General features: G+C 38.0%; 1 protein-coding gene across 3 annotated transcripts in view; it reads right to left on the bottom strand.

Moving 5' to 3' along the window:
* Positions 1–902: 902 nt before the first annotated feature.
* Positions 903–11,837, bottom strand: part of tpm4a (tropomyosin 4a) — a 40,107-nt gene continuing 29,172 nt past the window's right edge. For 2 of the 3 annotated variants that reach the window (XM_088350268.1, XM_088350269.1), the window contains 7 exons: positions 10,187–10,320; positions 8,987–9,104; positions 8,857–8,927; positions 8,694–8,769; positions 6,653–6,715; positions 5,861–5,930; positions 903–1,549 (listed from right to left, as the gene is read on the bottom strand). In XM_088350268.1, coding sequence (XP_088206394.1) covers positions 1,467–1,549; positions 5,861–5,930; positions 6,653–6,715; positions 8,694–8,769; positions 8,857–8,927; positions 8,987–9,104; positions 10,187–10,320 — 615 coding nt within the window. In that variant the 3' untranslated portion in view covers positions 903–1,466. Of the gene's footprint in view, positions 1,550–3,199; positions 3,298–5,860; positions 5,931–6,652; positions 6,716–8,693; positions 8,770–8,856; positions 8,928–8,986; positions 9,105–10,186; positions 10,321–11,837 lie in introns of those variants that run through there. The other variant, XM_088350270.1, reaches the window with a different exon arrangement.

Below are 11,837 nucleotides of genomic sequence, written 5' to 3'. Positions count from 1 at the left end.
TTTAGGTTTATGACTTAGCATGCGTTTCAATTTAAAAAAAAAAACTTAAATTGTTTTATCCAGCACATTAGTAATTTTATGCATTTTTTCTAATCATAATAGAAAATATTTATTTAAAAAATAATACTCTACCATCTGCTGGATAAGACAATTACCTTATTTTAAGTATGTTTTTCTTATTTAAAAAAAAAAAAACCTCCAAAATAAAATATCGTAATACAAGATCATATTTACCAAACGAACCAAAGCAGTGTTTGTTGTCGGTCATGCTTTTGATTTTATTTTATATTATACTTTGAATATTTATATATATATATATGTTTTCATGTTATTGTTTGTTAATGCAACCTCCATTGCAGTCTGGTCCTCTCACAATGTTTCTTCATTTTCTTAATGTTGATGTTTTTTAGTTTTTCCTTGCCTTCATGTTGGCTTTAGATCAGGGGACGGTTTAATAATAGGCTGTGGTTTGCAATAGTCTGTGGCCCTTTGAGACTCTTTGTGATTTAGAGTGTCACAAATAAACATGGCTTGACATGTTTTTGAATGTTTCCTTGCCCTCATGAAGGTTTTAGATCAGGGGATGGTGTCATAATAGTCTATAGTTTGCAATAAGCTGTTGTCTCTGCAGCCTTTGAAGACTACTTGTGATTAAAGGCATCACAAATATACATGACTTGACATGTTTTTGAGTGTTTCCTTGCCTTCACGTCAGTTTTAGATCAGGGGATGGTGTAATAATGGTATGTAGTTTGCAATAGTCTGCGCAGCCCTTTGGGATTCCTTGTGATAAAAGGCGTCACAAATAAACATGACCTGACTTTTAAACAAGCATTTTTTTCTGTCAATTGGGTAAAACATATTTTCCTCTCCTGCATGAAATACACCCACACGAGATGCCGTAAAAGAAATAGTAATGTTATTTATTGTGAGTTTTCTTTGGTCTTGAAAAAATTCCCTGGTATCAAAAATGGATTAAAAAGGCAGGACTACGCTTAACAATTCTATTATGTACAATACGGATCAATTTTTTAGACATCGCTTGCAGTGGGTGGGAGGGGTTGTTTATCATCACAATATTGTTTGTTTTTGTAGTTTTACACACGTAGAAACGTCAGAATTAACGCATTGAACTGTATTATACAAACAAACATGCCCATTGTCGACACTAGCTGCGTTTCACCACCGGATGGCGCTTTAGAGTCACACTGCCATTCCAAAAAGTAGGAAAAAAGTGAATTTTCTTGGGCTGCGAGGAAAAGAACGAGTTTTTATTTAAACGGGTTTCAATGAACATTTGGGAAGCGATCTGTGACGTTTACGAGGACAATGCATATTTAATTTCACGTCTTAAAATTGAATCTTCAGAAAAAGAAAACAATAAAAAGAACATTAAGGGACGTTCGAGTTAATCCCTCTTACTCGTGGAATGCGGTGGAATGGAGTTGAACATTTACGAACTGCGTTTATAAACTGTTTAGTTCCTGCAGGGTCTGATCCAGGACTTGGTGCATGCCCATATTTTCTTCTTTGGCATGCGACAATTTATCTGCAAAGACAAAAGAACAGCAAGAGAGAGAGACTTTAAAAAATGTGGGAAACACAAGCAAGTAGTCGAGTGTAATGATTAATTTCACAATAGTATACTGTTTTTAGTTATGTTGTGCAACGTGCAGAAAATCCAAACCGCCACGATGTGCCTGTCATGCAACAAGGAGGGGAAAAGTCGTTTTTATTAGTTTTTCAGGTGACCAGCCACAACTTTAAATACTGTATCATTTACAAAGTAAATAAGATCAATAATTTGTAAGAAAAAAAAATAATCGCAAATTTTAAAATTCAGATTGCCCAATACCAGGTACGTTGTATCAGTTTGATCCCAAACCTTACCCCAAGAAATCAAAATGTAATTCCTTTTTGTTGAAATAGTGTTTTTTTCATCATAGTAATGTATATTACATGACAGTTGCTATACTGCAAATTATATAAATATATCTTTAAAATGGTTTTATTTATTTTCAAATACTACATGCAATACCAAGGGTCTCCAAAACGGGGCCCGCGGGGACCAGGTAGCCACCTAGGAACACCAGAGTAGCCCACGGACAGGTTCTGAAAATAGCTCACCAGTGATGAGCCGTTTTGCAGGAAATTTCATTCCTAACTGGTATGATCTTTTAAGGGTTGGCAGAGCCTACTTTAACTCAACTTCGAATAATTATAACCTTATAAAAACAGAAAAACAACATAATAATATAAGGATAAGATGTCAATTTAAAAATGCATGTCAAATTGATAGCCCATTATGCAAATCAGTAACCAAAAGTAGGTTGGTGACCCCTGTTCTACATATAAAAAAAATACAATAGTGTGCTGTTGTGACTGCTCACCGTTAGACAAACAAAACAAAAACACAAAACGTCCCCACCTCCCTAAAAGAGAAAAGTAAAAAACAACCCCCCAACAACAGTGTCTTACATAAAGAAAAAATAACCCAAAAACCTCCAGAACAAAAAAACCAAGCCCCAAAACTACACAAAACAAAATAAAAACACAGAGAAAAAAAAAACAACAAAAGACAAACGCCCCCCCCCCAAAAAAAAAACAAGACCCCCCCAGAAAACGATAAAAATAGGTAAAACAAAAAACCCTACCAGAGAGAATAAATCAATAAATGCAAACACCCAAAACAAAAAAAACTTCAAAACTCTGTAAATAGCCCCCCCCCCTAAAAAAACAACCCCCCAAAGCCCTCAAGACTCCTTAACAAAATACAAAACCACAAAACCATTAAAACAACCCCCCCAAAATAATAAGACCCAGAGACCCACCTCCTGACAAAAAAAAAACAACCAGCGCAAAACAAAAACCCAAAACAAGTAAAACTTTCTAAAAAACAAACCCCCCCCAAAAAATAAAAAAAATAAATAAAATAAAGAATAACAAAAAAAATAAACAAAAATCCCAGAACAAAACAACAACAAAAACAGAAATCCCTGAAACTTATCTAGTGAAAGGGTAAACTACAATCATACAAAATCTCACCTCCAAAACAGCGCAAGGCACAACACACCACCAATGCTGTTCTATACAGACACGCGAGCATGAATGAGGATGAAAACATGAATGGGAAAAAGACATTTTTTATTGGTCATCGGAAGAGCTGGACGGTAGGCACGATGGATTGGAGCGAGGGAAAAAGAGCCAAGCGCGTCTACAGAGACGTCATGTCATTGAGGGCATGATCCAGCTCCTCGCTGATGGCCTTGTACTTCAGCTTCTGAGCGTAGAGCTCATCTGGACGTCAAGGAGGAAAGCGAAGACCAAAAGCAAAGCGAGAGGTAACAGAGGCAGAAGAGGGAAAACAAAAATACCAAAAAAGTCAGAAAAAAAGCATGAAAGATGGAATGACTGACATTTGCCCTCACTCTGCCTTTGACATAGTACCGTAAATTCAGGACTATAAGCTGCTACTTTTTTCCCTAACTTTCAACCCTGCGGCTTATTCAGTGATGCGGCCAATTTATGTAATTTTTCTAACGGCCGCCAGCGGCGCTCGAGTGTTGCTACCATTAACTTGCCCTGTCACAGCCACTGTTTGGGATGAAAGCTATATTATTATTATTAAAGCTTTGAAAACTCTCTCGGTGTACCGTTTTTCTTTGTAAATATGTGTAACCCATGTATAATATGTATTTGTAACTGTATATTTTTGTAATGTATTTATCTATTTTTATTACTTATTCTGATATGTTTTGCACGGGTGAACGAAAAATGAGGGGGGGGAACAAAAACGGGGTGCCGAGTTTAAGTGGGGACCGCTAAAGGTGAGGGACAAACAAGAAAAGAAGAGGGGGTAAAAAGTTGGTTAAAGAAAAAGGAGTTGCGTGAGTAAATCTGTTCATCTGATATATTTTTCCCACCCTTACCTTTGGAAATATACACTTTTTTCCTTGGATTACTTTTAACGGGACCCGGACTCTGCAGGTCTGCATCAAACTTTAAGTACCGGTATAATTTTCCGTTCATTTTGCCGGCTGTGATTTTTGGACTGTGGACTTAAATGAAGGACATTTCGTTTCAATCGCGGGACTTGAAGTCGGGTTTGGGTTAATTTTGTGTTTGTGTTACATGTTTAAATGTGGGCGCATGCGGCTTATATACAGGTTTTCCTCTTAAAATGTGGTGGGTGCGGCTTATAATCAGGTGAGCTCTATAGTCTGGAATTTACGGTATACACAATAAGTACACCCCCGGGATACACTGTCCCCGCCTTACGACGTTTTCCCTTTACGATGTAGAATAAGAGGGTTTTTTGGACCCTCTAAGGTATTTTCCTCACCTTACAACATCAGCAACACGTTATTTCACATTTTGATATAAATCCTGTGTCTCATCCCCCTTCTGCATTCGCCCGCTAACTCCACTGCACCAGCTGAAGTCACGTCACAGCAAACTTAGATCATTTTTATTCCTTTACATAAATATTTATTTATGTTACTCGATCTAGGATTCGACCGATATGGGTTTTTCAGGGCCGATAACGATTACCGCATAAGGAAGAGGCCGATAACCGATATTTGGAGCAGATATTCATTTTCCGTAAGAGCCTAAAAATTGGCGTAGGAAATTTTTTATAGTGCTAAATGAAAAAAAAGAATATTTTTATGAATTTGAATTAAACTTAAATAGGTCTTGGAAACCTTTTACAAGTAAATAATTTAGAATTTCAACACAACTTACATGACTAATCTTTCACTTAGACCAAAAACTCTTCGTGCAGATAATGAAATTATGCTTAGAAGCAACTTGTATAAAAGGTAAATAAAAACTTAAATAGCTCCCTGATTTTTTTTTTTTTTTAACAATAAATAAATAAAAATGTCAATACAACCATCATTAATTAACTTCAACCAAAAAGTGCATAGAATTGTAAACTGGACTGGCAAATTGAAAAATGTGGGCAATCATGTTTTAGAGCCAGATTGACGAACTAATGTTATGATAAGAGCTCATTACTTTCACTTTATGTTCTCTCTTAATCACAAATAGACACACCTGACAAATTTTATAATAAGAACTAATATATCAGCCTCCACCCAAACATTCCTCTCTTAAACAAGTTAACTGCACCTTTTACACTATATAGTAATCACACATGCTTTTTGTACCATGGATACAGGCAGGCATTTTGGGATGAGTTAGCTGAGCTGCCGCTTTCTTTTATCGTTCCTGGTTTTGTGGCTCAGCCCCCGGTCGCTTATCCAATCAGAAGGCACAGGTTGGGGAGTGAGGACAGAGGAAGAGAGGAGTAGGAGCAAGGGTGAGAGTGCCTCAGCTGGAATCGGCTTGTGGAATAACTAAATATTCTGATACCGATAGCCGTCACATTCCCAAATATCGGTGGCGAAAAACGGCCCGCCCGATAATCGGTCCACCTCTAATTCAATCATATACATGTATATTATTCATAGGTAGTACTTACTAAATACCAATTTGTTATTTCAATATTTTTATCTGGGGTCCAGAGGTTTGAAACGCATTACTTCTCAAGGTTTCTCCATTTTCCTCATGTTGAGGTTTTTGAGTTTTTCCTTGCCGTCGTGTAGGTTCTAGATCAGGGGATGGTGTCATAATAGTCTGTAGTTTGCAATAGTCTGTGCAGCCCTTTAAGATTCCTTGTGATTAAGGGCGTCACAAATAAACATGATAATAAACATGACTTCGCTAATTACCACAAGTTTCCATCCCCTGCTTCATGACTATTTCATTTTTTTGTTTCTGCCTCAGAACAGATTTAGATCATATCCCAGGGGTTTATTCTTGTTTTCTTTTGTACTTTCCTGGTTTTTACTCTTACCTTCCAAGTCATCAATGGACTTTTCCAATTTGGCCACTGTCCTCTCTGCAAACTCCGCACGAGTTTCAGCCTGATGGGAAAACAAACGACAAACTCCGAATACTAAAGGCAGTGAATATGGTCCTTATTGTAAGTTATGACTTACCAAATATCCTGATTGTTAGAAAAAAATCAATAAAAGACGCTGTCATTGTCAATCTGGGATTAACAATCTTTTTAAGGCTAAGAGATACTTTTTTTGTAATTTAGCGTCAAAGGTTACCAGCTTTACATGCATTACTCAAATGACAACTCATCATGTTGTTACTATCACTATGATATTATTATGTGATTGCCAGGTTTTGATCATAAACTATAGAGTGAAAATACGCTCAGTCAACCACTAAAATATCATGCAAGTTAGTCATCAAATTTCCCAGAAAATCACAACGACCGATCACTGACAATTTTCAAAACCATGAGAACAGTATTTGTAAAAATGGTCAACAGATTACATTTCCCGACAACCTTAAGATTGATTTCTATTACTAGGAGTAATAAAAGTTACAATTACTGACTAGAATCCAAAGGTGTCACTGGCGGTTCTGTACTGATCACTACCAATACCCTCGAGTCGCTAATGATCAATGAAGTACTAGATATTTTAGCAAAAACAAATTGGATTTAAGAATATGATATAGTACATGTTTTTGCTTTTTATCAGATTAAATAGTGTTTGATTTAAAAGGGATTAAGTATGTAATGGTCGCTGTATGACACAAATACCTCTGAAATACAAAAACCTTTACGCACCTCCTTCAGTTTGTCAGTGAGAACTTTGATCTCCTCCTCATACTTGTCCTCCTTTTCTGAGTACTGTAGACCGACAGAACAAAATAACACAATGATTATTTCCACTGTAATTTCAGGTTAATATTGTAATTGCATGTCTATCAAGGTTAATGAAAACCATTATCAGATATGCCTCTGTCCCCAGCCCACTAACAACAATAGTCGACCAAGGATAACGGAACAAGGCCCAACAGGTGCCGTTTATTTTTGGCAAAAAGAACAGTAAAAAAAAAGCCAGCATGCATGACACAAATTTGCTCTCAACCCCTACTCCCAGTAATAGTCAACTGCGGATAATGGATTGTGGTTCAAACAAGGCAGTTCGTTTTAGGCTAGCCATAATGGCGCGCCTTATGGTTATAATTTAAGTGGAACTTTGGATTTTACTATATCAAGGTTCCCGCAGATCCTTGAAAAGTTTTCAAATCAAGGCCTTAGTTGACATTAAAATGTCTTGAATCCAATTTTCGAAAGTCTTAAAAATGTGACCACATTAATTAGATTTATAATCGTATGAACAAAACAAATTGAGTAACACGGGCTCCACAGGGAATACAAAAATAACGTCAAAAGAGCCGCCCGGCCCGAAATTCTTTTTTGATCAATATAATGAATTACAGCCGCACAATTGCATTTCACTTTTGGTGCACAAAATGGCAAAAAAAACACACACAACGCCAGACAAAAAATCTACTCTGTCGGCCCCTGCTCTCAACAATAATCGACCGATGAGAATGGATAGCGCCCAAAACAGCATTTAATCTTAATCGAGCCAGGACATATGCCTTCTGACAAAACTCCCTGCTTGCAGAAATACAAGATTGTGGATAATGGATCGTGGCCACATGAGTGCAGTTCATTTTAGGAAGATATAACTGTAAAAAAAGACGCTGCCATGTCCAACAAAAATGTGCGTTTTTTTTTGCGTACTCAAAGCAATATGCGATCGGGGATAATGGATTGTGGCCACATGAGTGCCATTCACTTTTTGGGAGACAGAACGGCAAAAAATAGTTGCCGGGCCTGACAAAAATGTGTTTTCCCCTGCTCGCAGCAATACGCAATCGGGAATAATAGGCCACAGAATACCTTTCAACCCGCGATCCGCTGATGCCACAAAGTAGGAAGAAGAGAAGGATTAAAGCAGGGTTCTCCAACCTTTTTCAAACGTTGAGCTACTTTTTGCTACCAATTAGCAAAAAGGGCATCCAGTTTGATATGCATTTCTAAAATAGCAACTTGGCTAGATGGCTTGCTATATAGGTAAAAAGGTAGCTTTATAGTTAGCTAGAACAGTGAACAGGTAAAAAACTAAAAGGGAGCTAGAAAGCTATAAGAGTAAAAAGCCATTTAAATAGCCAAATAGAAAACTAAAAACAAAGTTTGATAGCTAGCTAGAAAGAAGGCAACAATTTACCTTTATAACTTACAAAAAAGGTCCAAATGTTAGCTAGATACCATGCAAAAAATGACAAATGCTAGCTAGATAGCTTGCTAAACTAAAAAGGTAGGAAGATACTACAAAGCTAAAAAGCTAGCCAAATAGCTAGCTAAAAAAAAACTGTGAATTGGAATTTATTTTGTTGTATTGCTTGTCAAATTAATCAAAAAAAAGATGAGTACACATGTTTAATACACAAATAGATTCTCATTGCACTCTCTTCATTAATTGCTTAAAATCAATTATCAATCCTTGAATATATATTTTTGTCTATTAAGCCCACTAACTGGAATGTATTTAAATTAATAAAACAACTTCTGATGTTAATACTTTGTTGTTACTATGTTATTACCAGGTTAATGATTAGAAATGGGGTTATATAGATTCAGTCAACCAATAGAAAATCATTTTACTAGAAATTCACAAATACTCAGCACTAGTGAGCTGTTTTTTTAACAGGTCTGAGGGCACCTCAACTGTCCTTAGGGGGCACCACGTTGGAGACCCTTGGATTACAGTAATACTCAAATATTTTAGCTTACAGACAGAACACTCTCTCACCTTCTCTGACTGAGCTTCTAAGGACTTTAAGTTGTTGGTCACATTTTTAAGTTCTTCTTCCAGGTCGCCGGCTTTTCTGTGGAAGCGTTCCAGATAAATGAGGCTTGTTAAAACATTTTATTCCAAAATTGAATGTCACTTTGGAAAAATGCACAAGTTTTACCCTTCTGATAGCTCCGCCCTCTCCTCGGCCCGCTCCAGATCCAACTCCAGAATCACTAGCTTGCGGGCCACCTGTGAGAACAATGAAGGTCTTTGTCTTTTCTTTTCTAACCTGGAAGCTGATCTCTCACCTCTTCATATTTGCGGTCGGCCTCCTCTGCGATGTGCTTGGCTTCCTTCAGTTGCATCTCCTGAATCTCCATCTTCTCCTCGTCCTTCATCGCTCGGGTTTCGATCACCTTCATTCCTCTGAAGCGGATTGAGAAACCGTGTCAAGGTAGTGAGTGTGTTGCACATACAATGAAGAAAATAAGTATTTGAACACCCTGCTATTTTGTTATTTCTCCCACTTAGAAATCATGGAGGGGTCTGAAATTTTCATTGTAGGTGCATGTCCACTGTGAGAGAGATAAACTAAAAAGAAAAATCCAGAAATCACAATGCATGATTTTTTTAACAATTTATTTGTGGGATAATTCTGCAAATAAACATTTTAACACCTGAGAATGAAATGAATGTTAATATTTGGTACGGTAGCATTTGTTTGCTATTACAGAGGCCAAACGATTCCTGTAGTCTGTCACCAGGTTTGCACACACTGCAGGAGGGATCTTGGCCCACTCCTCCACACAGATGTTCTCTAGATCAATCAGGTTTCTGGGCTGTCGCTGAGAAACACTGAGTTTGAGCTCCATCCAAAGATTTTCGATTGGGTTCAGGTCTGAAGACAGGCTGGGCCATGCTAGAACCTTGATATGCTTCTTATGGTGCCACTCCTTGGTTTTCCTGGCCGTGTGCTTCGGGTCTTTATCGTGTTGGAAGACTCAGCCACGACCCATCTTCAATGCTCTGACTGAGGGAAAATCCACCGTTTCTTCCCCTTTTTGCATCCACCCACTACTCCATTGTACCAGTTCAAGTCATGTGTCGCCCCAGGTAAATAAAATGCTATTTTTTCTTTACATGTATGGTTATTTGTGTTATCAAATCGTATAAATGTATATATAGCATATAAGTAGTACTTAGAATATACCATTTTATTACAATTATTTTAATCAAATATATACAATTTTAATATTTTGACCCGGGGTACTGAATGTTTGGAAGCTGTTAGCCAAGTTCTATGGGGTTTTATCCCTGGGAATAAGACAGTTTCACCTAATGATCCCCCTCTCAGAACAATTTTTGGTGTATCCCGGGGGTCTATTTTACGAATATCCACCAGCCAGGAGTTTGTGCAAACTTAGGGGGATAATAGTATCTGAGGACATGATCGTAACAGGAAACCTGAAGCATCACCCGTCTCATCATGGAAAAAGCATCTATCTAACCTCTCGCTCTCGTCCGCAGCCTTTTCCGCCTCTTCTAGTTTCTGCAGAGCGGTGGCCAGCCTCTCCTGGGCCCGGTCCAACTCCTCCTCCACCAGCTGGATGCGACGGTTCAGAGCAGCGACATCACCCTCCGCCTGAAAGAGCGCAGGAGAGAGGGGGAAGATACATTTAGCCGTTCATTCCTTCAACTTAACTCATCCAAGATGGTTAATCCTTCCACCCGACATTAAACAGAAAGTGGTTAAATACACTCCGCCGCTTGATAAATGCCAGCAAAAACAATAAAGTACTTTTATATAAGGACACATGGGTTAGAAGACATCTGTGTAAAGATAAATATCTTCTAAAAGCAAAATATTTCGATTCATCTGAAGATTTTTGATTTGGCGAATGAGATAGTCAACTTTCGCTGACACTGCATGTACCGTTTAATCGGGTCAGTTGAAGAAAAATGGATGGTTCCTCATTTTCCCTGCATAAACAAAGGCATGAGGAGCATGACAGTAAACGGAAAACTACACAGGAGTTTCTTCTTAGTTGTCCGGACTTTGTAGCTTCGAGCTTTATTTACATAGAGCTATAAAGATAACAATAGCGGCTAGCCATAGCCTGCAGCCAAGTGTCAAGTAGAATGCCTTTATTGTCATTAAACAAAGTGTCAATGAAATTTGAAGTTGCCCCCATATTGTGCACGTATACACATAGAATTTATTAAATTTCAAACGTAACAATCTAAAAATATGGAAAAAGTTGCAGATGTCTGAATCTCGAAACTCAATTTGCATGAGCAGCTGTGTAAGGCGAATGGCACTTAAGGACAAACCATGATCAGTTAACAATAACAATAGTGTTTAGCAGCGAGACATATTCTGCAGCATAGTGGCTAATATTAGTGGCTGGAGAAAGAAATAATAGTAAAAATCTTCCATGCCTGAATCACTGAAATACTCCTACCCTGCTACTAGACAGGAAATTCTTCAGAGTTGTCTAGCCTTTGAAGGACGACACAAGGGTATAATGATAACAAAAAGCGGCAAGCCAGAACCTGCAGCCAATGTGAATGGCTAGAAACGAGTAAGTAGACGATTTCTGAATCACGGAACTCAGTGAAGTTCACTCGCATGAACAGCTGTGGAAGGTGAGTGACACGGAAAGAGGAACACGGAGCAGCTAGCAATACCAATAGCACCTAGTAGCGAGCCATAGCTTGCAACTTAATAGCTAACATGAGTGTTGAATTTATGAGTAGAAAAAAAGTTAAAGATGCCTGAATCATGGAATTCAATGACTGCCGCTTGTCTGAGCAGCTGGCGGAGGAAAATGACACGCAAGAAGTGGCTAACAATATCAATAGCTGAAAGTGGCTCATATGAGTGGCTAGAGGAGAAAACAGTTAAATAAAAGTTAGAAAACGCCTTAACTACAGGAATCTCAGACCATCACATGTAGGGCTAAGCGTTGTGCAAGCTACCGTTGCAAAATCGGTATTCAGGCTTCCAGAGAAGTGAAATGGTGGCCAAACCTGAGTTTCTGTCATGTTTCAAAAACCTGAAATCATGTTTATGAGACGCATGCGGTTTTGCTTATAATCTGGAGTATTTGTCCATCACTAGTGGTCGCCATATAATACACATTGTGGCTTTTACTCATA

The sequence above is a fragment of the Urocampus carinirostris genome, chromosome 12, assembly GCF_059441175.1.
Source record: "Urocampus carinirostris isolate Australia breed hairy pipefish chromosome 12, RoL_Ucar_1.0, whole genome shotgun sequence".
NCBI classification, from domain to species: Eukaryota; Metazoa; Chordata; class Actinopteri; order Syngnathiformes; family Syngnathidae; genus Urocampus; species Urocampus carinirostris.
Note: the sequence above shows the minus strand (reverse complement) of the source record. Positions and strands in the feature narration are given on the sequence as shown.